The sequence below is a fragment of the Zalophus californianus genome, chromosome X, assembly GCF_009762305.2.
Source record: "Zalophus californianus isolate mZalCal1 chromosome X, mZalCal1.pri.v2, whole genome shotgun sequence".
Classification (NCBI taxonomy): Eukaryota; Metazoa; Chordata; class Mammalia; order Carnivora; family Otariidae; genus Zalophus; species Zalophus californianus.
This window is the reverse complement of record NC_045612.1, coordinates 109,141,592-109,169,468: the sequence shown is the minus strand read 5'-3', so window position 1 is coordinate 109,169,468 and position 27,877 is coordinate 109,141,592. Positions and strand designations below refer to the sequence as shown.

Sequence of the window (27,877 nt, the reverse complement as noted above, 5' to 3'; positions counted from 1 at the left end):
CGGATGCTCCCGCGGCGGGGCGGGGAGCCCGGGGGCGGGGGGAGAGCGGGGAGGGCGGGGGGGGGGGGGGCTCCCATCCACCTCCGGCCCAGCCGGCAGGGAGTCTGGACCTGGCGCGGAGGCGGCTCTGACACGTGCGGGTGTTTTCCCCAAATCGCAGGTAAGTTGTGTGGTGCTTGCGGTGGGGCGGGCTTCTGGCCGTCCATTTGCAAGTGAGGCTCGTGGCTCCACGGTGGAGTTGCGGCGCTGGCGAGACTCTACCTGGACGTGAAAGACAGGGTTTTCACCCCGCCCCTCAAGGCACTTGCGTTGTGTCTTCTCTTTAGGGCCCCCTTTGTCCCGCGATGCAACAGGCTGTAGAACGAGCTTTGGACCGTGCGGACTATGTCATCGCAAGTGCCCAGCAGAGGCCTCCTAAAAGGAAACGCTCGTCGAGTGGGGAAGCATCTCTCTATGAAAAACTTTATGACATGTATGTGGAAGAATGTGGGAAAGAGCCTGAGGCTCCGGAGGAACTAAGAAGCAACGTGAACTTGCTAGAGAAGCTCGTCAGGAGAGAGTCGTTGCCCTGTTTGGTGGTCAGCCTACATCCGGGAGTGGGGGGATATTCGCTGATGCTCGAGGGGAAACATGGAGCGGATTCGGAGACCATTCGGCTGCCTTATGAAGCAGGGGAATTGCTGGAATACCTGGATGCTGAAGAATTACCCCCTGCTCTGCTGGACCTCCTGGAAAAATCTCAGGTTAACATTTTCCACTGTGGGTGTGTCATAGCACAGGTGCGGGACTACAGGCAGGGCAGTGGTGGGGAACCTCCCGGCTACCAGAGCAGGCATATTCTCCTGCGCCCAACCATGCAGACGTTAGCCTGCGACGTGCAGTCCATCACCAGCGATGGCCAGGAATGGACCCAGGAGGACAAGCTGTTGCTTGAGAGCCAACTGATCTTGGCTACTGCGGAACCCCTGTGTCTGGATCCTTCCATATCAGTAGCCTGCACGGCAAACAGGCTGCTCTATAACAAGCAAAAGATGAACACTCGCCCGATGAAAAGGAGCTTCAAGAGGTATTCTGCACCCTCTCTGAGTCGGCAGCGGGAGCTGTCCGGTTGCCCACCTCCTCCTGAGCTCAGAGTTTGGGCCTCTTGCCGGAAAGGCAGAGACAGCCAAGCTGGGCAGCGGTATGACCTCAAAAATTCTAAAGCGGGCAGTTGTGTAGATATGTGGAAACAGAGACCCTGTGACTTGGCCGTCCCGTCTGAAGTGGATGTGCAGAAATATGCCAGAGGGAAGAGGTCCGCCAGACAGGATGTCTCACCTCCAGGAGTCTGGCCAGCCCACGAGGTGAGAGACGGTGGTGCGTTTGGATGTGAGGCTGGCGGCGAGCCTCAGACAACGGAGCTGACCTTCATGCAGCCGCCGCTGCCGCCGAATAATCCACCTTTCTCTGGACCGAGAAGGCCCTGGAAGGAAGGCGGGTGGGAGGGACAGATGTCTCCTCCGCACCCCTCCACAGATGACCATTCAGACGGTGTCCCGCCCGAGTCAAAGACTGCTGCTGGGGGGGTAGTCGTTCGGCCAGACGCGGTGGTCCCGCAGAAGGCCAAGTGTCCGGTCCCCGCGTCCCAGAGCTCCAGCGGCTCAGCCGGCCTCAGCGGGCTTCCTCCCGGGAAGGACCCAGAACAGCCTGAGATGGTGTCGGTTCGGTCTCCGGTCCAGGGCCAGGGCGTCAGACCGCCACCTCTACGCGTCAGACTTCCCTGGAGCTCAGGAAAGAGTTGGTCGGGGAACAGTTTTACTCCATGGGAGGCCAGCAGCTTTCTTAAATCTCCATCTCCGGCTCCTGCTTCTAAGCCACCAGGTCTTTCCCAGCAGTCGTCCGTGGGTGTGAATCGAGTTAACCCGCTTCCTGCAGCCCTCCCGTCCTCTGCCAGCGCACCGCAGAGGAGCCCGGCGAGCCGGGTCTCGGCCAACTCCCAGCAATCCTCTGTGAATGTGACTGGAGTTAGCCCGCTTCCCGCAGCCACCCTGTCCACCCGCAGCTCCCCGCTGGGAGCCCTGGCCACCCCGGTCACGGCCAAGTCCCAGAAGTCCTCTGTGGAAGTGATTCGAGTTGGCGCGTTTCCTGCAGGCACTTTGCCCACCAGCAGCTCCTCACCAAGAGCCCCGGCCACCCCGGTCACGGCCAAGTCCCCGAAATCCTCTGTGAAGCAGGGCACTCGAGTTAGCAGGCTGCCTGCGACCACCCCGTCCCCCGCCGGCTCATCACAAAGCAGCCCCCACGCCCAGGTCACGGCCAGCTCTGCGGGCCGCAACCTCCGCCTCCCCAAAGTGGCGGGCCCCGGTCGAGGAGCGCAGGCTTTGGCGCGGGGCTCCGGCCCCGGGCAGGGCTGCACGGCTGGCACCACGGCTCCCGCGCGGGTCAAGCCCAGCAGCCTGCCCTCAGGAGCTCAGTCCCCCAGTGCGGTGCCCACGGCAGCGCGGGGTCCTCCGGTCCGCGTTCAGTTTTTTTTAAAACACCCTTCCGGCCTCAGGCCAGTAACTCTACTGGAGCTTCCCCAAGATTCGCTCCTTTTGAACACCCCGCAGCAGCCAGAGCAGCGGCTCTGTCAGTTGATTCCCCAAGAACAACTTCAGCAAGCCTCCACTTCTGGTCCTCTGCAGCCGGTGCCACAGGGTTCAAGGGCACGAGGTGCCGCCGGTCCGAAAACGGCCTCATCTGCTCAGCCGGCTGTGGTCCTTAGCCGGGCTGGAGAGGGGAGTGTGCCGCAGCCCCAGGCGGCGGTGTTGGCCGCGCTTGGCTCTGCGGAGAGCCACGGAAGGCCCCGGCAGATCGGCCCTCGCCCTGCGCACCCACTGCCGCCGGCCCCTGCCTCGCAGCCACCGCCCCCGCAGCAGGCACAAGCCTTGAGAATCTTGCAGGGCCCCGTGGCTGTCACGACGGTGGCCGCGCAGACAGCTGGGCCGCCTCGGGGCCAGCAGGCCGCAAGCCAGTCCGGAGGTAAAGTGGACAGAGGCGCGCCTTCCCCTCCCAAATCCTGAGGCTTGCATTATTTGCTCTCTTTTTATTTTTCTTTAAGGTTTTATTTATTTGACAGAGACACAGCGAGAGAGGGAACACAAGCAGGGGGAGTGGGAGAGGGAGAAGCAGGCTTCCCGCGGAGCCGGGAGCCCGATGCCGGGCTCGATCCCAGGACCCTGGGATCATGACCCGAGTGAGCCAAAGGCAGACGCTTAACGACTGAGCCACCCAGGCGCCCCATTTGCTCTCTTTTTAAAAAACACCAGAGCATGGGCCCAAATCAACTCCCGAGTTTTGACCTCATTTTGGTTCTGGTTTCGTTGTTGTTTTGTTTTGTTTTCCCGTAACGTGTCAGTATTTTACGGTTAGATGTCCAAACTCTACGGAAGCACAACCTCCTGAGTGGTTTGTAGAAACCAGGCAGCGATGTAAGAAACTGGGATTGTTTTTGCTTGAACTCATTGCCTTGTTGCTGTGCTCGTAGATGGAGTCACCTTTACGTTAATGTTCTAAAGTAGATCCAGCTCCAAACTGGGTTCTGTCTAAACCCCTAAAGCCTATAATTTCTCGAAAACCGTAACACTACACTAGCAAAACAGTTAGCGTGGGTATGACTTTAACAGGACGGTTGTGAAAATTTTTCGATGAGCTAAAAATCCTGACCTGAAATGGACCGCCTTCACCATTTTTGAAAGTGTGCGGTTGTCAGTCATGCTCAGTAGATTCCCGTTGCTGCACAAGGGATCCCTGGAACTGTTCTCCTCTTGCAAAAGTGAAACTCTGTCCCCACGGAGAAGCAGCTCCCCGTCTCCCCCAGCATTCTCTTTTCTGTTTCCCCGCGTTGGACTGCTTCAGATACTTTGCATAAGTGGAATCCTGAAGCAGTGTTTGTCCAAGGGCGTAGCTTTTTACACATGGTTTCCCTGTACATAGTCTGGACTGAAGTGACCTCTTAAACCCTCGAAACACCTTTTAGTCTACGGCCATACCACCCCGAACGCGCCCGCTCTTGTCGAAACACCTTTTAGAAGAGTGGACTTGGTATGTGCTTAAAAGGTTTGTGCACATGTATTAAATGCAATTTTTACAAATTTGTTTTGAAAGGATCTGTGAAACCTGCCAAAAGATGATGTGCTTGCCAGGCTTATATGGAGGATGTGGGAGACTTCGCAAATGGGCGGAGCGGCTCAAGGACGCCCCTGCTTGGTGGCGGTCCCCAGGCTGCACTCAGTGCCCACCCTGCCCCCACCCCGGAGCCCAGCCCCTCTCCTCCAGGTATAATCACTGGCCTTGAAAAGGCACTTGTGGGATGTCTTGCTTTCTCCCTATACAATCAATCATTTACTTGGTTTAGAATGCCAGGTTATTTGCAGAAATTAAAGAGCTACACACATTTGGAAAATGTGTTGTATTTGTTTGCGTTTCAAGTGTTTGTGACCTCTGGTTAGATTCTGAAGTGGAACCCTCCCCGCCCCCCGTTTCTGCCTCTCCCCTCCTGGTGCCCATCAATTGTTCAGCAGCCAGGCTCCCCCATGTCCGTTCCTGCTTTCTTGCATTGGTGGCGCTCAAAATAGCCCTGATGTTCTTTCTGTTTCCCCTTTCTTTTTATGGAGGTGTAATTCACATAAGCAACAATCACCCATTTTCAGGGGTACCGCTGAGTGGCCTTCACTACTACGTTTACATGGCTGTGCCACCACCAGCTCTATTTCCAAAACAGCTTCCTCACCCCAAACAGATCTCTGTAGCCAGGAAGCACTGGCTGCCCATCCTCCCCTCCCCCAGCCCGGGAAACACCAGTTTGCTTTCTGGGTCTGTGGACTTCCCTCTTCTAGATATTTGCTGATGATGGGATCAGATAGCATGTGACCTTTCATGTCTGGCCTCTCTCACTTGGCATAATGTGTTCGAGGTTCGTGTGTGGTGTAACACGCATCGGGCTTTGTTCGTTCTTGCTCGGCTGAATAATATTCCCTGGTGTGCGTATACCTCGTTTTGGCGATCTGTCATCCATCGATGGACATTTAGCTTGCTTCCACCTTTTGGCCATTGTGAATGCTCTTGCTAGGAACGTTGCTGTGCAAGGAGTTCTGTGAGAGCTTCTGGTATTTTGTTGCATTACAATTTTTAAAGGGCAGCCTGTCTCCCTAAAATTTGTTTCTCTATGTACACATGCATGCTTCCCTGCCTTTGGCTCTGACAGAAAAGGGAAATGAGGTCTGGCAGTTCCACTTTAAGAGATGAGTAAAGAGGCAGGTAAGCGGCGGCTCCTACTTGGTCAACCCCGCTGTACTAACGTGCTCTCCCGGCCCTGCTAAGGAAAGATTTCGGCCAACCTCAAGCCAACGAGTCAGACATGCCATGTGAGTGACGCTGAGCCCGGTAGGGCTTTAGGTTACCCATCCTGGACATCTTCGTGTATGGTGCCCGCACTTGTAAGAACTGAACCGGCGTGATGACCACTTGCTAAAAAGAGTTTCCGCTTGGCCTTGGGAACCAACCAGACACCTGCACCCAGAATCCCACCTGATATGATGTACTTCTTTCCTTTCGCCCTCTTGGTACTGGTGACCGTTGAACAATGTGGGGTTAGGGGCGCCGACTCCCCACGAAGTCAGCAATCTGTGTATGTCTGCTGCCTAGCCAAAAATTTAGCTCCTAGTAGCTTACTGCTGACCGGAAGTCTTACCGATCAGTTAAACTGTCAGCTAACAGGTATGTTGTCTGTTGTATGTATTATACACTGTATTCTTATGATAAAGTAAGCTAGAGAAGGGAAAATATTATGGAAATTATTGGGAAGAGAAAATACATTTATTACTGTGACATATATATCAAGTATAATCTGCATCTGAGTGGGCCCATGCAGCTCAAACTGGTGTTGTTCAAGGTTCAACTATACTGCAGGGAGACAGCAACTTAACTTGTGGTGAAGTATTGTGATGCTTCCCTCCTAGGCAAGGAAACAAATTCAGCTTTGTGTCATATCACCATTTGGTGGTCTTTGTATATTTCTTATACTATCCTTACCAAAGTACTTACTTCGTGGAAGGTCCCTTTGGAGGATATGAACTGGCTATGTTTCGTGAATAAACTTTACTTTCATTTTAGTTATCTTGAGAACCTGGAGGCTCTTCCCCACTGCAGGTCAAATTCATCATCTTAGTCTGAAATTAGATCCATTCAGTCTTTGTGTTCATGACTTAATGGCTGATCAACATGCTGTGGTTGTGTGAAAGTAGGTGGCTCCAGAACGTTCTAACAGGGAGCAGAGAAGATGGTGCAGGAGATGATCATCTAGGAAAATTAGGTGGGGCCAGTATAGCAGGACATATCTGGCAACGGGGGCCTCTGTTACAGGCAGGAGTTTGGCAACAGAATTGTATTTTTTTTAAGGGTACTTGGAAGTGCAGAGAGGAGTCTGGTTCTAGGTCACTGCTGTCCAATCGAAATATAATGTGGGCCCCATATATAATTTAAAATTTCTAGTAGTCACATTTTATTAAGTAAATAAGAATAGGAGAAATTACCCTTAATAATTAATTTTACCCAATATATTCAAAAGATTATCATTTCTACATGTAATCAATATTTTAAAAAATATTTTATTTTTTAAAAATTTTATTTATTTGAGAGAGAGTGAGTAAGCATGAGTGGGGGAGAGGAAGCGGGGGGAGGGAGAAGCCGACTCTCCGCTAACAGGGAGCTGGATGTGGGGCTTGATCCAGGGACTCTGGGATCACGACCTGAGCTGAAGGCAGATGCTTAACGGACTGAGCCACCCAGACGCCCTAAAGATTTTATTTTTAAGTAATCTCTGCACCTAATGTGGGCCTCGAACTCACAACCCCAAGATCAAGAGTCGCATGCTCCGCTGAGACAGCTAGGCACCCCTTATATCCTTACTCAGATATTTTACATTCTTTTATTTTTACTAAATCTTCAAAATTCAGACACTTACAGCCTGTCTTAATTCAGACGCTAGATTTTCATCAGAAATACTTGATCCGTACTTAGGTTCTTATAAAATCTCTAGTTGAAAATACAGTTTTCCATAATTGAGTCAAGTACCAGTTTTTAAATTTATGTTAGTTAAAAAAAATTAGTTCCTCCGTCTCACTAGCCATGTTTCAAGTGGTCAGTTGCTACATGTGGCTATGGTGTTGAACAGGGCAGTTCTAGAGGGAGAAGCAGCAAAGGGGATCTTAGAGACAGAGCCTGAGGCATGAAGTGGGTAACTGTGCTTGAGAAAAGGCAGGGGCCAATCAGCGGAGCGCACAGTTGGAGTGGGAGTGATCATGCTGATTCTGTGTGCTAAGCCAGAGCTCCCAGAAATGTTCGCTTCTGGTCACCTGGGCCTGCAGCTGCAGAGTCGAGAGCAAGTGGCCCCAGCCATGGGGTAGGGAAAGTAGTAGAGACTGGAAAACAAGGGTCAGCTCTTTCCCAGGCTCTGCCTTGCCATATTCAAAATGCTAATGAGGAGGACGGAAACCATCCCAGTAGTTAATTTTCACTTACCTATCCCGCCTCTGCCCCCAAGGAGCTTGGAACCTGGGGGAATTCAAGAGAGGAGACCCACCTCCTGCTCTTTCACTCCTCTTCCCTGTCCATTTTCTTGGTCTCTTGCTCCTCAATCCGCATGAAGCCAGAGCAACCCTGAGTTGGTAATTGCGGGAGCTGTGCTGTTGGGTACATGGAGGCTCACTGTATCGTTGTATTTTGGCATACGTTTGTAATTGGCTATATATATCCATTTGAACAGTCAAGTTCCTGATGTTCCCACAGCCCTATTACACACTTTGTCCCATCCCAACCATCTTGTGCCAAAGTCCTGCCAGGCTTGTCCCTTGGCTTGCCCTTCTTTCCTGCTCTACTCCCAGGGCTGCAGGCAGCAAAGGGTGTGCGAGTTAATTGTTAAATTCAGTTCAACAAGTTCCTCATTAGGGACAAATTACCTGAGTTTGAAATCTGCTAATTTTCCAATCAGAGTGAGTGTTTGCACTTGTGATTTGGAAATAATTACCATATGGTAAAAGCAAAACCTATGTGGGGATTAAAGTAAAGGTGAGGGAGGACAGGAACTTATTTTGGCATCTTCCTGGTAACTCGCGTTAGCATATGCAGATTAGTTGAGGTGCCTCTGGGGTTTGGGTGGGAAAGCTCACCTGTAGTACTGTTTTGCAAAGGCTGTTTACTTCATGTGCTAATAGCCCTGAGAGGTGACCTTGGCCTCAAAGGGAGAGCTGTGTGGCCTTTATAGGCCTGAATTGCTTCTGGAAAGAGAAGTCTTTTGAATTTAGCTGTTTCATCTAAAAATACCTCTATGCTTTTGCTTTAATTTGTCATCAGCCTAAAGCTTCTGCCTGAGTTACAAATGAAAACATCTCCTTGCGGGTGGAAGCGATGAGCCTAAATGTCCTTTAGATCACCTTTGGGTGATCTTACAATGGACATATTTAGGAAGAGCTCATCTGAAAGCATTTGAAGAAATGTGGGGTTAGATGTGAAGTGTAGAAATCTGAGTCGGTAACTTGCAGTAAATTTGTCCCAGTCCCAATTACTATATTACTAGTTCGGGACACTTGGAAACCCACGGTAAAGAATAGTCAAGGTTTCGGGGAATTTACAAGCGAAATGCAGAAAAACTCCTCCTGAGACTTTGCTTTTGAAATTTGGAGCCCAGGAGAGTTTGTCTCCCCTGAGAAGGCAGTGTCCCTCTTCCTTTCTGGTAACTGGAGTTGTACAAGTTGTCAGGTTTCCCTTTACACCTCAGCTGACAGGAAACTCAAAACCAAATTTGAAACTGAAATCACCATATTTACATCTATGGTTAGCACTTCAGCATTCCTTGCTCTTTTTAAATTTTTAATTTCTTTTTAAATTTTTTTTATTTTTTTAAAGATTTTATTTATTTTTTGACAGAGACACAGTGAGAGAGGGAACACAAGCAGTGGGAGTGGGAGAGAGAGAAGCAGGCCTCCCGACCCTGGGATCATGACCTGAGCCGAAGGCAGACGCTTAATGACTGAGCCACCCAGGCGCCCCTAAATTTTTAATTTCTTTTTTAGTTCTTTTTACTTGTCTTTTGTCATAGACTACTTCAAATCTTTTGTCAAAAGAAGCTGGCAATGAACGCCTCCATATAATCATAAACAAATACATAAATAAATAGCAGCTTCTATTCGTTTATATACACTGCCTCTAATCTTAATAACCTTGCCCATTAGGTATTATGGTCTTCTTTGGACTGAAGAAACTGGCGGTCAGACAGGACTGGCCTGAGGCAATAAAGGTATTAAGTGGCACAGTTGATATTTCTGTCTCCTTCCAAATCCATGACTGTGCCTGGGTACATGTAACTGATGTGTTGACAGGTCTCAACTCAGTGGTGGACTGTGTACATGAAACTTATTTTTTCCAGTCACTGCTTTCAACCACGTGGCACCAAGCCTCTTCCCATTCTTTCACGACACCTTGGGCATATCTCATAACTGTCAGGGTTACCTTGGTTGGTAAAGCTGACCAATCCCAAGTACAATTTCAATATTACATCCTCTGGGAGACAGAGGACTTCTGCGGATATTGTCCTCTTCCGGCTCTAATGCTGTGATCTAGTGAGGTGCCCTGCAGGGCGGCGGGGGCACGGGTCTCCGCACAGGGGCTGCTCTGTTTTTCATCTGGGCTCCTCCTTCCCTGGGGCCTCCCTCAGCGAAGGGCAGCTATGCCTGCTGACTCCCATGCCCTTCTCCCGGTTCTGTCTCCCATATCCTGGACAGGCCCTCAAAGTAAGCCCTGTGCTCCTCCATATGGAGCCTTGGGAACTCCTAAGGTCCTTTTTCCAACTCCGACGGTTGCGATGATGTCCCATTTTCTTTCCAGGCACATTGACGCCTTAGTACTTTTTGAGCTTCTCACGTTCAGATATCTCTTGGCCACAAGGGGGCACCAGACTCCAGGTTCACGCACAACACACCACTGTGCTATTAAGCCCAGGCAAGAATTTCCTCACCCACAGCTGCCAGGGCCGCAGGGTGGACCTGCGGATCTGTGCAGCTCGCCGAGGGTCCAGGCAGGAAGCCGGGTGCCAACTTTCCTGGCATGCAGACCTTCCCACTGTCCTCGAGCAGCTCTCTCCCTTCCATGTCTCTCGGTTTGGGGGAGCAGGAGGGCACCGTTGTATCTCCTTTTCCCGTTCCCATTCTGCCCCAGGAGAAAGCAGCCTCTCACCAGGAACACTCAGCTCCCCTCCCTCCCCTCTCCGGTCCTTTCGTTCCGAAGGGAACAGTCTGAGCTGTCATAGGGCTAGCGGTGCCATTTCTCAGTACTTTTCTCTGAGAGTATGCGTCTGCTGGGTTGGAAGGTTGGAGCCCTTCTTCAGGATGTGGGAGCCCCTGATGCTTTGTGTCTTCAGCAGCTCTGGGACGACAGGAAGAGTCCTGTTGCACGCACGCGTGCACACGCACACAACCACAGCTTCCCAGCCTTCTTTCATTGTCTCCATCTAAAATCTCTGGCTTCACCTTCCCAATTTCCAGTGGTAAAGGGCAGAGGTCTACAGCTGGTGGGACAGTTTTTCCGAAGGACTGTTCGGGGTGAGTTTTCTGAAGAGTTTAAGACTTGAGTAAGAAGTCAGTGGCAAAGGTGGGGGCAGCTCGGGAAGCTTTCGCCCTCCACCCCTATTATCGCTCTGGGGTGCATTCTTTGATAGGGAAAAGTGATGTTCCCTCAAGTTGTGTTAAGTGGTAGGCAAAAATAGCTTCAAAACAAAGCCCCTCGTGCCCCTCCCCCACCCAGGAGGCTTACTCTTGGGCTGTAAACAGCTCTTTAGGGAAGTATTGGAGATTCTGTGCCAGAGGTGGAGGGGGAAGGGGGTGATTTTTAAGAAGTGTTATATGGGGCTATGCATCTTCCTGATACTCTGAGAAAACAGTTATTTTGAAAAAAAAATTTTTTTTTTTTTTGGCGTTGCTTGGAGAGTGGCATTTGAAGTTGAGATTCTGGAGGCCCGTGGTTCTCAGTAATGATAACGTCTAGGGTATAAAACCATGGGGGTGGTGAACACAGTCATTGGAAGAGGAGGTCAAGGAACCCAGGGGCCAGACTATTGGAAGGCTCATCTATCTGTAAGGATACTGAAATCACCTAGGATTCTTACGTTATAGTGATGAATCAGGCCCTAGAATCTTCAACGTATGCAGGGGAGTTGACTTCCCACCAGGGGGAAGAAGAATGGTTGGTTTTAGGGGTCAATTAGATCAAGATATCCCTTGACACTGGTTGTGGGAGACTTCTTCAATGTCATCTTTTAAATATTGAGAGCATGCTTACATTGCAAGGCCTTTTGCTTGATACTTTGGAAGAGGAGTAAGGCACACTCTCCATCTTCAGTGAGATTAAAGCTTATTCAGGGAAAACAGTTGGTAACTACATGAGGTGATAGAAGTTAACTAAATTTATTGCGGTAATCATGTCGCAATATATACATATGTCAAATTATTGTGTTGTACACCTAGAATGAATACAATGGTGTATGTTGATTATATCAATAAAACTGGGAAAAAAGTCTACTCAGAGAGAAGGGAAATACACAAATGACTATAAATCAAGGAGACTATGGCAAGTATCGTTAAAGATGAAGTCTTTTCTGAAGGAACTGGGGAAGACCTCACAAAGGAGATGACCTTTGAGTGGATCTTGGCTTGGATTTTGATAGGTTGAGATGGGTGAGGGAAGACGTGTTCTTAGCAGAGGAACGCTGGAGGATGATGTGTGCAGAGAGGGAGCTGTATCTTTATAGCATGGTGTATGGGCAGAGGGGTAGTGAAGGATAAGGCTGGAATGATGGATTGGCTCCATATCCTGGATCTTCTTGGTAATTTAAATGAAACAAAGACTCCACTGTTTGAATAAGGAATCCAACAGAGGGCAGATTTATAACACTTTCCTGCCTGAAGGGAGAGAAAGAAATTCCAAAGCTCTTCTTCCACTTAACAAAGAAATCTGACAGATAAATTTGTCACTTTCTGGGAAACAGAATTGACAATTTAAGTATTATTATTAGCAGAGTGACACATTATTAAGTAAGATGACCATAGTTTCAGACCTTTAGTTGTTACAGGTTCTATTTTACAAGATACAGCAACAATTGTTGATATTCAGGTATCTTAAGAGATACGTCTCCTTACAAATAACACTTCAAAGGATCGTTTTATACCAGAAAACAAAACAGGATCATGGCCTTTCACTCAAACCTCCATACCGGCCAGGAGAGTGGGACAGATACTTGAGTAAATGCTCCCAGTTATAATTTCATGACATGATACTGCTTCTCTGCACCTGTAGGAAGGGAACATTTTCTCTTTAGCTTTCTGAGATTTTTCACCGGCGGTTGGGCTGGCAGTTTTAAGATTAAGCATTAAAATTCCAAGAAGCTTAAATCTTAAAATAGGAAAAAGAAAAAGGTTATTGAGTAGGTTGACAAAGTAAATATGAAATCGATAACATTAGAGTGAACCGTATGAAATTGCTGATATGTGACCATTTTTGCCCAATTAAATTGGCAGTTTCATATGGTTCAATCTAATATCTCCAGTTTCAGTCTTAAATGCCAGGTGAGAAATGCGAAGTTAATTTGGTTAATACTGGGGAGCCACCACTGGAGGAAAAGTGCTGTGACTGGATCTGTGGTTTAGCACAGTTGGTCTGGCAGGAATGTGAAGGAGGAATTGAAGGGGGAGAAACTGGATTAAACCTTACTTTAATACCCATCGTACTTGAAATATACCCCTAGACCTGCATCCTTAGTATAAATCGATTGAGAGGCTAAATTAGCAGTAACCTTCTAAGTTAAAGATTGAGAGTTTAAATGTCTCCCCAGTGATGGACTACAATGGGTGGCCTATAAAAATGGGTTTTTATGCTCCAGTAAATCCAAATCTTGGCAAACTGTTCTATCAGCTCGATTTAAAAAAAAACCCCACTCATCTACCTACATCAAGGGGGAAAGGAGGCATCTTCAAACCCATGGCTCTCCATGCTTGCCTTCCCATCACACAGATCCCACAAAGCCTGCTGAGACAGCCTTCCTTGAATCCTCCCGAGAAACATAGGTTTATATCTACAGATAATACTGTGAATGACAGTTGCAATTTTTACTGCTTTTTTGAGGATAAGGCAGACTGACAAAGGAATAAAATCCCATGAGAATAAAATCAGAGGGCTTTTTGGGCAAGCCTCCAAGTCACAGAATAGGCTCAATAGCCGGGAATACTCTTACTTCATTGTTTCTCAAACTTTGGTGTGCACCCATAATCACTGGGGGCCTTGTTAAAACACAGATGGCTGAGCCCCACCCTCTGAATTTCTGATTTGGTAGATCTGGGTGGATGGGGCCTGAGAATGGGCATCTCTAACAAGTTCCCAGCTGAGGCTGATGCTTCTTCTGGTCCTGAGACCACACTTTGAGAACACTGCTGTACTCTGAGGAAAGGCCTGAATATGCCTGTGAGAAGGGGGTGCTTCTTCTGAAGAAAGAGAAGCACGAAAGGTTAAAAAAGAAAAGAAGGAGAAAATAAGGGTAGAATACTCAAGGTAACTGATGTCATCCAGGTTGGTCTGCATGAGTGAGCCCTGAGAATTAGCATTTCTAAAAAGTTCTCAGATCCTGTGGCTGCTTCTCGGCCAGGGACCACCCACACTTTGAAAACCACAGTCTGTGTACTGATTACATGGCAGTCCTCCAGGGTGAGTGCCCTATTTCCAAATTTAAATCTGAACTATTTTTGGAGGAGACCCTTCAAAAATGTGGGTTCTCTGGGCAGAATGCCAATTGTCTCCCAGTCTTAATACCTTTATCTTAGTGAAATGGGTAGTAAAGACAGAGAAGGACCCTGTGGGAGGGGGGAGGAAGCAGAGAAGAGCAGTTCATCAACCAATAATCTCTTGCTAGAGACACACTGGGTCCCAAGTCTCCAGATTTCCAAAGCTAAATATATATCCACGTGAGTATTTTAAGCAATAGAAAAAACAGGAAAATACCAAAGGTGATGGTGGAGGTACAATGCTATTAAGATTAGTTTTTAAACCTGCTAGCTGTTTGTTACATTAAAACCTTCTGAAAGAGAAAAGCTATGATCATTACTCTTTGACCTGGACATTCTTGGAAACAGGAGGGCCTGGCTTTTACAAGAATCAACCTGCCTTCTGGAACACCATTTACTTCATAAAAATACCATGTGTGTTTTCTTTGCTATTCCTGGGGAGGGAGTGCCAGTTTCAAAATCCCCTCCTCTAGTTAAAAATGGTGTTATCAAATATCTCCTTAATCAGTAACTGTAAAATACTATGTTATTATATCAAAAATGAGCTTGGAGACCTCAAGATGCCAAAGATAGTTATGGCAGAGAGTGAGGGCCAGAGTGAATGGAGATATAAAGGCACCTCTGTTTGTTCACATCTTGAAATTATAGGGTTGTGGGGAAAATATTACCCAGTCTTCCTGAGAACTGGCAGTATTCTAGTTGCTCTACTTTTTTTGATGTCTTTTTGAAGCAAAGCTTAAGTATAGTCATAAGGACAGACTCTGGATCTTACGTTTTTCAATTCCCATGATGACTTTAATATGGTAGTCCTTCACTGAGGTGATTAAGGGATTGAGTAATTAAAGGGGTAGGGTTTGCCTTAAAATCAGTAGCATGACCCACAGACACCATTTCTCCCTGCTATAGTCCTAGTACCTGGAACCATGCCCCGAGTCCAGAATTGTCCTTGACTAAATTAGGCTCTCTGGACTACTGCTTCCCATTTCCCATCAGAAGCTGTCTATGGAAGATGGATTCAGTTGCAGAGAAGTAAGTATGAATGTATGTATGATAGTACAAGTTTGTCTTTTTAGTCATCAGTTATATTGATTTTCTCAGCCATTATTTCTCTGAAAATTGTCTTCAGAAAAAGAACATCAGCCAGGTGCCCTTTCTAGCCAGTATAAGGTCAAGCCTGTTTCCTCTGGTCATGGGTAAAGAACCTTTTAATCAAACTTTCCATTGGAGAAGTCAAGGTCAGTGCCCTGAGAATCTGTAAAGTAGGGTTGCCAGATTTAGCAAATAAAAAGACGGGACACCCAATTAAATTTGAATTTCAGGTAAACAATAAATAATTTTTTAAACTATGTCTCATATGCAGCTATTCAAATTTAAATTAATCAAAATGCCCAGAGGTTTGTGAGAGTTTTGAGGTTTGTGATTTTTTTTCAAATGATAATGGAGTCTGTTATAATTTCAACTGTAAAGACCTTAGCTGAGGATTAGGTGTTCCCCGCAGTTTGTGATCAGCTGGACCTGTTTGGGACATCAACCCCTCAGTTGCTTTATCACCCAGCTGACTACTTCACCTTATGGTGGTGGTTTTCACCATTTTACAGCTCTCAACGATTTTTATTCACTTGTTTAACTTGTCCTCACAATGGATTATTGGTTAAAGAGAGGAGGCATCAAGAATATGAGTTAGAATAGAATGAGCTACTGAACAATACACTTAAAAATGGTTCAGATGGTAAAAAAATAGAATGATCTATTGAGGAACATAAAAATGATAATTCTCAATTTTGAGCTCAGACCTATAAGGTATATTCATATTATCATTTCTTAATACATCAGGGTATCTCTAGTTCTTCTAAACAAAAGTGAAAAGGAGACATTTTTATCCAATTTGGCTTTTCCTTTATTGGGAATAAAATTATCCAAGCCCACAGTGTGTTATTTCTGGAGAAGTACTTGCAAATAGCAGCCAGAAAGTTCTCGTGTCTCCTCTTTTAGAAACAAACCATGAAAATTATAATAATAAAGTAATTGATTTTTTTAAGTGCAAAATTCAAGAATTCCAAATACCAGGTCATAGAAGCTGTTTGGAGGGCGGTAACACGTAGTTAAATTTCAGTCTAGATATTAATACACATTTGGGCCCAAACACAATATTGATGTGTCATTTTGAATTCGTGGCTAAGCCATGCCTTTCTTGCATACTGAATTTAAAATAACTTGAGCAGCATGTACCACTTGTTAAATGGGGGAAGAGTCAAACTTTGTCCTTATATATTATGAATATTATTAAATAATATATTAAAATAGAAATTATAATACCATCTTTAACAGTGTGCTGATCTAGATTCATTTTTTAAAAGTTGCCTCTTCATATATATCATGCTAAAATAACACAATGATTTAGCATTTTCGTGGAGGCTGATGAGATGACAGATTTCTGTGAATGCACTTATAAGGATCGAGACCGGAAGTGAGGGGTGATTTCTGTGGAAAGAGCAGGGTAGGTTGGTGTGTGTGTTTTCTGTTAGTCAGGGCTTTTATGCCAACATCATTTCTAGTGCAAGTAATAGAAATCGGAATCAAGCCAGTTTAAGCAAAAAGAGGGGTTTATTGGCTCAGCAAACTGGTATGTTCTTGAGGGCTCTAAGACGTCAACTATATCAGAAGGCTCTCTGCCATTCCCTCTCTCCTCTCAGCTCTGTCTCCCTTTGTGTTGGTCTCTTTATCTCCTAGATATTCTTCCATGTAGTTGGGGGAGAGGGCAAAGCTCACATCATCCCAGCTTCGTTGACTTCTACTATCCATAGTTGGTGGACAAACAGATGATAGGTAGGAAGCAGACTAACAAAAGAAGGATACAATTCTGGGAAGAATCCCATTTAACTCTACTTGATTCATGTTCTCACCTCCAGTGGCTGGGGAGATGGGCTGTTATAACTGGCCAGGCCTCGATGACATGCCATCCATGTTGTGGGGCGGGGGAGAACCGCACCAAGTGGGAGAAAGGCAGCTCCACAGTGCAAAGGGGCCTGAAGAAGGAAGGCTGAGGTGCTAGACAAAGACAGGCTGCAGACAGTGGCTCTGGTATGTGTGTCATCCGGATGTCTTCAAGGTCTCCAGACACCTTGAATGTCCCTTGGAAAACAGCTTGAGCTCCTGAGCTGGACATTCCCCATTTGTCCCTCTGGATCTCATCTGGAGAATGGCAGCTTTTGGTTGGGTCCACTCAGTGCAGACACCAGAAGAGATTGGAGGCAGGAAGTGAGAGGCATCGGGGTACCCCCCCACCCCCCTGCTTGCTCCCTGCCAGGCTGCCTTGGACAGCAGCTGTTTTCCTCTTGTGAAGGCCACCCCAGCAGCAGGCAGCCCTGTCCCAGAACTACAGCTTCCGCCAGTTTTGGTGACTCTCCGTCCCTTGCCCCTTTCAGGTCTAGGTGGAGGTGGCTTCCCCTGCAGCTGCCCCACGGTGTCTCACCACCTTGTCGATTGCCTTTAACCCTGCCCTCCTGCTGAACGCGGTCTCCCCATCAGATTCCCCCCAGTTCCACTTTTAAGTGCGCCGTCTCTTTCCTGCAGGGCCCTGCCCTTCCTTTGCACCATTGCAATTCTAGTCCTCCTGGAGTCCTTCTTCCAAATATTTCTGAAAGACCCCTGCTGAAAGCTTATGTACTCACCCAGATCCACCCTGCTCGGGATTGGCACCTCAGCCGCCCTGTGGCTGCCAAGGTTCATGGTCTTTGGATTTTTGCTCCCAGCAACGGACACGAGCTCCTGCTTTCATTCTCCAAAGACAAACTCATAATATTTAACAAACATTTACTGAGGATGTAGGGATAACCCAAAGAAATAAGAAGAGGAAAAGAAGAGTGTGAAACTTTCCTTTGAGTTTTGTTTGGTGCCCTTAGGAAGCACTCTCTGGGGCTTGGGGCCCTGCATGAATCTCTTCCCTGGGCCAGTTTGCCCCTTGGCTCTCGACTTTGTACCCCCCCACCCCCGCAACCCCGGGAGTTAAGAGGTGACTGTAGTAGGCCTGATCAGCATTAGCGAGTTCTTTTGAAGGTGCAGTTGGAGATGGTGTATTGCCAGGAATGGACTACTCAAGTGTTGAGGACCTAACTGATTTTAATTTTTTAATTTTTTATTATTTTTTAAAGATTTTATTTATTTATTTGACAGAGAGAGAGCGAGAGCAGGAACACAAGCAGGGGGAGTGGGAGAATGAGAAGCAGGCTTCCAGCTGAGCAGGGAGCCCGATGTGGGGCTCGATCCCAGGACCCTGGGATCATGACCTGAGCCGAAGGCAGACACTTAATGACTGAGCCACCCAGGCGCCCCCTTAACTGATTTTAAGAGAAGGGTAGACCACACCGCTGCTGTTGAGTTTGCTGCCTAAAGGTGGAGAGAATCTAGACGCTTAAAGAATGTCAGCTGTGTAAGTCAGAGGAAAATGCATTTAAAATACGAAAAAAAAAGGGGGTGCCCGGGTGGTGCAGTCAGTTAAGGTTAAACGTCTGACTCTTGGTTTTAGCTCAGGTTGTGATCGCAGGGTCCTGGGATTGAGCCCCATATAGGACTCCGTGCTCAGCACAGAGTCTGCTTAAGACTCCCTCGCCCTCTCTTTCCCCACTGCGTGATCTCTCTCTCTCTCTCTCTTTTTCTCTCTCTCTCTCAAATAAACAAATACATCTTTTAAAAAAATAAAGTAGGAAAAAATTTTTCTGCATCTGTTTGTAGCCCTGGAGCTGAGTGCAGATGAGGCCCGCATTCTGTTATTAACTAGATATGTCAACAGTGAGAGGGGAAAAGTGTGTTGTATAGTTTTGTGTTAAAACTCTTCACATTCCCATGTCCTTCGAGGGCCAGGGACTCAGAGGCAGGTGGGTGCTGGCCAACAAGATGGGATGTGCTTGATACACGATAACGTTGCCCCACATGAAGAAGCAAGGCTGAAACCCACAGAACCCAAGCGCCGTGACATTCCCTGGGAGCCAGAGGGGTCAGGAAGGAGCTTACCCTCACCGCTTCCTCCAGCCCGCATCCCAGGCAGCATATTAGCGTTCCTGCAAATTAGGGTGGGCGTGAATGGGATTTGAGTAGCAATGTGTGGGAGTCTATAGAAGCTGTCAAAAGAAATACTTTTATTTAGTATTCAAGAAAAAAATCAGGTATGCTAGCCTCTGAAGGAGCACTCGCTCTCCAGTAGGACTCTCTGCCGTGAAGGAAATGTTCTCTATCTGTGCTATTCCATTCCGGTAGCCGCTAGCCACAAGTGACTGTTGAGCACTTGAAATGTGGCTAGTGGGACTGAAGAAATGAATTTTTTATTTAATCTAATTTTAATTAATTTAAATTTAAATAGCCACACGTGGCTATAAGCTACCAACTTAGACAACACAGGGAAGTATGCAAAATATATCTTGATTTGGGGCAGAGGACTAGGGGACTTACATAGCCTTAGGTTTTGCTCATAGTCATGAGGTCAGCCTAGTCTGCACACAGCTTGGTTGTATAGGACGTAAGTGTTGGACAGCCTACTGGTTGTGGCCAGTGATGGTGATGGACCAGAAGGAAGAAGAAAAAGCCTGGGCCTGTAGCCTTAGCAGGTGGTTGAAGAAAGAGGACTCAAGACTGGGCAGGAGGAAATTAGTGAATAACATGATCCATGAATATAAAAGTACATATAAGGGTCTACCCCAGCCTAGGAGAGAAGCTGAAAGTATGTGACAAATTGGTCCCACCCTCAAGGGGCTTACCACCTTCGGGGTTGAGACAAGATCTATCCATATGAAGTGCATGGTGAGCAAGAAAGTTCGAAAATCTGCCAAACAAATACGTAGATCAATACAGCGTGATCAGCGAAGGGAGAGATGCAGTTCAGCCACAGATATTAGAACCAGACCGTCTGGAATGATGGCTAGTTCTGCCACTTGCTGGTTGTGTGACCTTGGGCAAGTCACTTACTATCTCTGTGCTCCCTTTCCTCATCATGAAATGGAAATGATAAAGGTGCCAATATTACAGGGTTGCTGTGAGGATGAAACGATGTAACCATCATGCAGTGCTTAGAACAATATTCTGGGATGCAGTAAGTGTTAATTAAGTCTTAGCTCTTACCAGAGGGGAGAAGAAATGGCAGAGGAGGGTGAAGGGCATCAGCTTCCATGACCTGTGTGCATGCAGGCACCTTCTTTAAATATAACTGAAATGGCTTGTGAACAAGTTGATACCAATCAGAAATGTTATTTATGTTGTGATTAGCTATTTTCAAGTTCACTTGCATAGCAAAAGCCAGGGGGAAAGAAATAAAATAGATTTGTAAGTAAATGTCCCCAGAAGTAGACCCTGAGACCACGATTCAGGTGTAAGGGGTTTCTTGAGGAGGCGCTCCCAGGGACACTGGGAAGGGGTGGCAGGAGGAGTCCAGGGAAGGACAGGAAGCCAAGCAACGGTGATCCTTTTTAAAAAAAATTAATTCTAGTATAGTTAACATACAGTGTTATATTAGTTTCAGGTATACAATATAGTGATTCCACACTTCTATACAGTACTCAGGGCTCATCACGATAAATGTGCTCTTAATGCCCATCACCTGTTTCCCCCATCCCCCCACCCACCTCCCCTCCGACAGCCATCAGTGTGTTTTGTATAGTTAAGAGTTTATGTTTTGTCTCTTTTTTCTTTCTTTGTTTTGTTTCTTAAATTCCACATATGAATGAAATCATATGGTATTTGTCTTTGACTGACTTGTTTCACGTAGCATTTTACTCTCTAGCTCCATCTATGTTGTTGCAAATGGCAGGATTTTATTCTTTTTTTATGGCTGAGTAATATTCTATCATATATATACACCACATCTTCTTTGTCTGTTCTTCTATCGATGGATACTTGGGCTGTTTCCAGAATTTGTCTATTGTAGTAATGCTGCAATAAACATAGGAGTGCATATATCTTTTCGAATTAGTGTTTTTGTATACTTTGGGTAAATACCCAGTAGTGGAATTACTGGATCATAGGGTAAGTCCATTTTTATTTTCTGAGGAACTGCCATACTGTTTTCCACAGTGGCTGTACCAGTTTGCATTCCCACCAAGAGTGCAAGAGGGTTCCTTTTTCTCCACATCCTCGCCAACACCTGTTGTTTCTTGTGTTGTTGATTTTAGGGGTGAGGTGATATCTCATTGTGGTTTTGATTTGCATTTCCCTGATGATGAGTGATGTTGAGCATCTTTTCATGTGTCTGTTGGCCATTTGTATGTCTTCTTTGAAGAAATGTCTGTTCATATCTTCTGCCCATTTTTTTTTTAAAGATTTATTTATTTATTTATTTATTTGAGAGAGAGAATGAGATAGAGAGAGAGCATGAGAGGGGAGAGGGTCAGAGGGAGAAGCAGACTCCCTGCTGAGCAGGGAGCCCGATGTGGGACTCGATCCCAGGACTCCAGGATCATGACCTGAGCCGAAGGCAGTCGCTTAACCAACTGAGCCACCCAGGCGCCCTCTTCTGCCCATTTTTTAATTGGATTTTTTTTTCTGTTGAGTTATATAAGTTCTTTATATAGTTTGGATATTAACCCTTTATCAGATATGCCATTTGTGAATATCTTCTCCCATTCTGTAGGTTGTTGTTTGTTTAGTTTTGTTGGTTGTTTCCTTTGCTGTGCAGAAGCTTCTTACTTTGATGCGGTCCCGATAGTTTATTTTTGCCTTTATTTTCCTTGCCTCAGGAGACATATCTAGAAAAATGTTGCTGTGGCTGATGTCAGAGAAATTAATGTCTGTGCTCCCTTCTAGGATTTTTATGGTTTCAGAGCTCCCATTTAGGTCTTTCATTCATTTTGAATTTATTTTTGTGTTTGGTATGAGAAAGTGTCCCAGTTTCAGTCTTTTGCATGTTGCTGTCCAGTTTTCCCAACATCATTTGAAGAGACTTTTTCCCATTGTGTATTCTTGCCTCCCTTGTCGAAGATTAATTGACCATATAATCATGGTTTTATTTCTGGGCTCCCTCTCCTGTTCCATTGGTCTTTGTGTCTGTTTTTGTGCCAGTACCATACTGTTTTGATTACTATAGCTTTGTAGTTTATCTTGATATCCGGGATTGTGACACCTCCAGTTTTGTTCTTTTTCAAGATAAGCAAAGGATGATCTTGAGTGAAGTCCCAGCCTCAGGGGAGCTCTTGAGGGTAGGTTACACCCCATAGTTTGTCTCAGATCCAAGCAACACAGCTGGGCTTTCAGATGCCCACACCTGGCAGTCACTGGCTAAGCTCCACTCCGGGGAACCAAAAACCTCGGGCTCATCTGCCCTCTGCACAATGGGCGAAGCAATGTTAGAAGCTGGGAGGGCAGGAAAGGCACACAGAACTATGGGGAGGGCACACGGGGACAGTGAAAGGGGCGGACCATTATAGGAAGCACTTGACGTTATCTGCTAAGTGCTATGGGTTTTGCTGAACAAGGGTGAGCTTTTAAGTGCGGGTAAATTGATGATGCTGATTGCTTGCTGCTTGCACATTTGAGCAGTAGATCTCAAACTTCAGACTGTAAAAGATCCTTTGAGAATTGTTTAAAATGTAGATTCTTGGGCCTCATCTGCAGACCTCTGATTGGACTGATAGTGCCCAGGGAAGTTCATTGTCAACATGCTCCCCAGAAGGTTCAGATGAGGGGATCCTTGGGAACCACTGCTTAGTGGCTGGCGGAGGCTGGCAAGAGGGCAGTGAGGGTGGGCTGGGTTGTAGGCAGGGTCCCCAGGAGTGCTTCATCAGTGCAATCAGGTGTCCACTTGTGAAGAGGCGTGGAAAAGCATGGAAACCACTTCCTGAGACCCCTTTTCCCGAGGAGGCTCGAAGTGAGATGATGAGTCAGGGATTGGAGAGGCTGCAGAACAGTTGTCTCAACTGGTCATTCCTGAGAGAAGGGGTGCTGTGATTTGCACAAGTACAATTAGGAGGTGTTTTAAGTTGAGTCCCCCTGGTAGCCCTGAGTCTAGGATTCAGGTGCAAGCGGTTTACGTGGGAGGTGATGCCAGGAAGCATCAGCAGGGAAGTGGGGAAAAGATGAGAAGGGAAGGCAGTCAATACAGGCTAAGTGGGCGCCTGGGTGGCTCGGATGGTTAAGCGTCTGCCTTCGGCTCAGGTCATGATCCCAGGGTCCTGGGATTGAGTCCCACATCGGGCTCCCTGCTCCTTGGGAGCCTGCTTCTCCCTCTGCTTCTCTCTCTCTCTCTCTCTCTATCTCTCATGAATAAATAAATAAAATCTAAAAAAAAAAAAATACAGGCTAAGTGATCGGTGTCAGAGAGCAGGTTGCCACTATGGGCCACCGGGTACAGTCCTGCTGGGGACATCTGGGAGACTGTGTTACACGTATCTCTGAATTGTCCCACTTGGCAGTGAGAGGCTGGGGTATTTTGCCATTAAATCCCTTTTACCAAAGGTTGAGGGCTGCTCCTTGGGACTTTTGGCCTATGCTGGATTTGTGGGAGTACCCTCTGTAGCTGGAGAAGCCCCAGGCAGAGTTGCAGACACTGGCAATAAAACGCTATCTAGTTGCAGCACCTGGGTGGCTCAGTCGGTGAAGCATCTGCCTTCAGCTCAGGTCATGATCTCTGGGTCCTGGGATCGAGCCCCATGTTGGGCTCCATGCTCAGCAGGGAGTCTGTCTCTCCTTCGGTCCTTGCCTTGCTCATGCTTGCTCTCCCTCTCTCTCGCTCTCTCAGATAAATAAAATCTTTAAAAAGATAAAAAATAAAAAAATGAAATAAAAGCTCTGTACATGTGTGGCACTGGTGAGGCCTGAGTCAATCGGGCAGGACACCAAATGTGTCTGCCAGGGGGCGCTGGGAATTGTTCATAAGGACGATCTCTCATACTCAATTGCAGAGCTGGTGTGAGGTGGGTCCACTTATGTGCAGCTGGGGCGCAAGCTTTGTCCGTGGCGGCGCTCAGTTCCTCAGCTGCAGGCCCGGATGCCTTCAGTCGGCCTACTCAGCCTGGCGGGATTTGCAGGATAATCTCAGCCAAAGAATTGTAAGAGGTCCCGTCCTCCAGTCTATGAGATTCCAGAAGACTTGTGCTGCTGGTGCTCAGGAATTAGTGTCCCCAAGGTAAGAAGGAGGCCAGAGCTTCCACCCCCCACCCTCGCCTTGTACATTTTCTCTTCGCTCTGTTGATTGATCTTGGAGCCACGCCGGGTTCTCTGAGGATGCATCCCTGCCCCCATTGCGCCAGGCTGAGCCCAAGAGGAAAGCTGTGCGATGCGGCCAGCATTCGTGCAGTTCCTTCTGGAACCGCCTTTTCTATCCATTTCTTCCTAGCTTCATCTCTGGTCTTGATCATTCATCGCTGTCTCTTTGGTTTATCTTTCATTACGTTGCAGTGCCGACGAAGGCGTGAGAACTGACCTGCCAATCCTAGTTGTCGTCAGGGAGGTGACAGTGAGAGAATGATACGAAGGTAGCCGTAAGAAAGCTTTTATGCTCTATTTGAGCCAGAAAATGAGGACGGGATGGGTCCGCTTAGGACGAGTGAAATGATGGAAACAAACGGCAGAGAGGAGAGGACCGCACAAGTCCTGGTTTGTTCCCCGCCCCTCTTATTATTGTTTACTAAGGGAGTGCTCTTTAAAGTGGAAAGGGTAAAAGACTCTTGGTTAAACCAGAGGAAGGGGCAGAAACAGGAGAGTCACTGCCGTGTGTTGGAACAGTTTCAAGTTCATGGGGGGCGCTACATTCAGTTTTGTAGGTCAAGTTTTCAAAGAAACGCTGTCGCAAACCAGGGGAGAGGGTACCTGAGAAATGGAGGATCTGAAAACCATGGCGCATGAATGAAAGCTGTCGGAGCGGGGTGAGTTTAGCCGGGAAACAGGGCGGCTTGGAGGAAGCATATCCATGCTAGCACCATGTGTGTGAATGGACGCCATTTAGAAAAAGACTAGACTGTGCTCTGGTAGGATAGAGAGTGGAACTGAGCCCATTGGGTTGACATTCTAGGGAAGTACAGTCCAATTCCATATTAAAACTTCCAAATGTTTAGAAGCAATTACCATTGAACATCTGCCTCAAAGCTATGATGTCTCCACAACGGTAAACTCCAAAGGGAGAGTAACTGAACTTGTCAAGGCTGTTGTAGACAGAATTTTCGTACACGGTGTGACGGTTAGGTTACAGTCTCAAGCATTAATTCTTAGCCTTTTATAAATCATGGAACCCTTTGAGAATCTCATAAAAAATAGGGATCCACCTTATATGAACATGCTCATATGTGCCAACACACCACTTCTTATGTTCAATTTCAAGGAGTTCCCTATCCCTAAAGCAGGATCATTGTCCCCAGGTTAAGAAGCCCACAGCTCGAGGGATTCTTCTGTTTCTAAAATGCAGTGATTCTAAGTCCTTTCCCTAGAAGTTACATTTTTCACAGCTCTCTCTCCAGTAGACTTTTGTAAACATCTTCATGGCTTCATACCAAAAAAAAAAAAAAAAAAAAAAAAAAGGCGCTGTTTTCATGAAACCAGCTGAGTCTTCAGGACAATCCAAGATTTTTTTGTTTCCTAATGTATGATTTCCACCTTGTGGCAGCACTGTCTCTCAACACCTGTGTGTTCAACACTTAATATATACGAGCCAATGCCAAGTCCCAAAGGTTCAACTCTTTAAATAGGAAAGGACTGATTCCAAGTTCTGTGCTTCTTGCTTCCAGCTGTGTCTGCATCAGGTCAAAGCAATGTTGTAACACATAAAGCACCACCAGATGGCACCCTTGGGAAAGTCTTGCCTTGCAGTTGGTTTCTTAGCTCTGACGTCTTTTCTAAACATAGCTAGGTAAAATGCTTGGGGAAGAGGGGAGAGAATCTGTTAGGCAGGAGGAAAAACACCAATGACAGGACAGCCCTTGCACTTTCCTGGGTTTATGATACACAGAGACGAGCCTTGATTACTGTCTTTTTAAATAAGATTTTATTTATTTATTTTGACAGAGAGAGAGGGAACACAAGCAGAGGGAGTGGGAGAGGGAGAAACAGGCTTCCCACCGAGCAGGGAGCCCAATGCGGGGCTCGATCCCAGGATCCTGGGATCATGACCTGAGCTGAAAGCAGATGCTTAACGACCGAGCCACCTAGGTGCCCCTGATTTCTTTCTTCTTAATGATCAGCTTTTGGAGGCTGATGCATAGATTTATGTACTTTATAATATAAGCATTTCTTTCATACACAAACATACATTTTCTGCCTCTGCTGATGCTCCATGTGATTTAAAAGCTGCTCATAATTTGGAGGAAGAGCCTGTTCTCCTTTTGGATTGTAAACTTGCACATTCATTCTTTTATTGTATCTGTCCGCTACTTCAATTCCAGTAAGAATATTGAGTTTGCATGGAAACATCACAAAAGGCCTTTCTGGGAAGGGAAAAGCTCGGTTAGATCAGCTGTCTGCTGTGAACACTAGACCAACTGGAAAGAAGATCAAAGGGAAAGGAGAGGGCAGAAGTAGGCTTGGGTGGAAAGCAAGATTATCTCTGAAATTGACATATCTGTTCAATCTTCTCCCTTGCTCCTTCCAAATTCTTCTTAAGAGAGTTTTAAAAAACCCCACATTCCTGCTACATGAAGCCTCATGTTTCCATTTTTACTTTACTGCTTGGCGTGGTGCTTGCTGCCAGTGGGTAAACTTAAGAGAGGGAACAATGTTGATTATAGTTACCTTTGTTGAGAAAAAAACTTCCATTGGTTCATACTCTTTAGCAGGCAGCTAGCAGAAATAAGAAAGCTCAGAATCGAAGCCATATTTCTTTGGGGCACGGCTTTGGCCAGCTCTCTTTTCATTTTCATACCTGCAAGTGGAAAACCACCACTTTAATGAGCCAACGTACCCTGCGGGAAAAAATGTTTGAAATTACCCGGTAGAGGAAAGCCTTCTTTCCAAGTGTGAGAGGTCAATGCAGAACCCCACCAAATTCAACATGGGGGATTCTTTTCTTCTTACATTTTATTTCAAAGGTAGTTCTGCTAGAAACCTGCCCTTCTGAGCAAAGAGGCGTGAATGGAATTCCCAAGTGGTAGAGCCGGGAGGAAGCGGCATATTGCCATTTAGAGGGCATCTTTCCTGGCCTGGCTCTGCCGGGTGTTACAGGGAATGCAGAGATTAAAGAGACACTGTTCCTCTCCTCTAGGAGCTTCCAACATGGCGGGAAAGACAAACATACAGAGACCCTATGTTATGCCTGGAATTAGACTTGAGTGCCAAAAGCAAAATAAAAATAAAGTACAGCGCTGCTTGGCTGGGCAGGGCTGAGGCAATTGAAAATCTACTAAAATGCAGACTGTTAGTAAAGTCAAATTATCCTTTGTCCTTGCAATGTAAGTAACTGGCTGGATGTGGGCTATTTTTCTTCTTTTTTATACTTTTCTGTTCTTTGTAAAATTTCTAAAATTTCAGCGGCAGGGTGAGGTCCAGAGTAAGTCTCACTGAGCATGTTTAGTTCTCCCCCCATTATAAAAGCAAGTGGGAGTCTGAAGAGGAAAATGTATACTTTTTTTTTGGCAATACTCATACTATGTTGACAAAAGCAAACACTTATTTGGTGGTTACTATGGTGCCAGGTACTGTTCTAAGTGCTTTTATATATTAACTCATTTAATTGTCTCAGCCACCTTATTAGAGAGGTACTCTTATTAACCGCATTTTATAGAGGAAGTAATGGAGGCACAGGGAAGTTAAGTGGCTTGCCCGGATTATACCAGGATTTAAGTGGCTGAGAGCAGGCTGACTCCAGAGTTTGCACTGCCGAGTTTAGCGAACATTATGGAGCAAGAGTTTTTCCTCCTAAATTAATTTCCCAGGTGACTGAAGCTTTTCATTTCTGTCTCAGGATTGGGCTGGAGAATGACCCATTCCTGGAGCAGGATGACACAGGAAGGGAGATGCTGGGATTGGAAAGTCAGACCCACATGGCTCAGTCACTTGGAGGAATGTCCAAGTGGAGACCAAAGGGTGTCCAGCCGGTTGGCTTTGCCTGGCTGAAGGTGTTCCGGGCATAG

The 27,877-nt window shown here is 46.6% G+C and overlaps 1 protein-coding gene across 1 annotated transcript; it reads left to right on the top strand.

Moving 5' to 3' along the window:
* The first annotated feature begins 344 nt into the window (after nt 1-344).
* On the top strand, nt 345-27,877 carry LOC113930332 (transcription factor SPT20 homolog). Its single transcript, XM_035725457.1, has 7 exons — nt 345-1,961; nt 2,289-3,000; nt 3,998-4,062; nt 5,496-5,736; nt 21,969-22,021; nt 23,723-23,946; nt 27,709-27,877. Exons 1-7 carry the CDS (start codon nt 345-347, stop codon nt 27,875-27,877), a joined length of 3,081 nt encoding a protein of 1,026 aa, XP_035581350.1.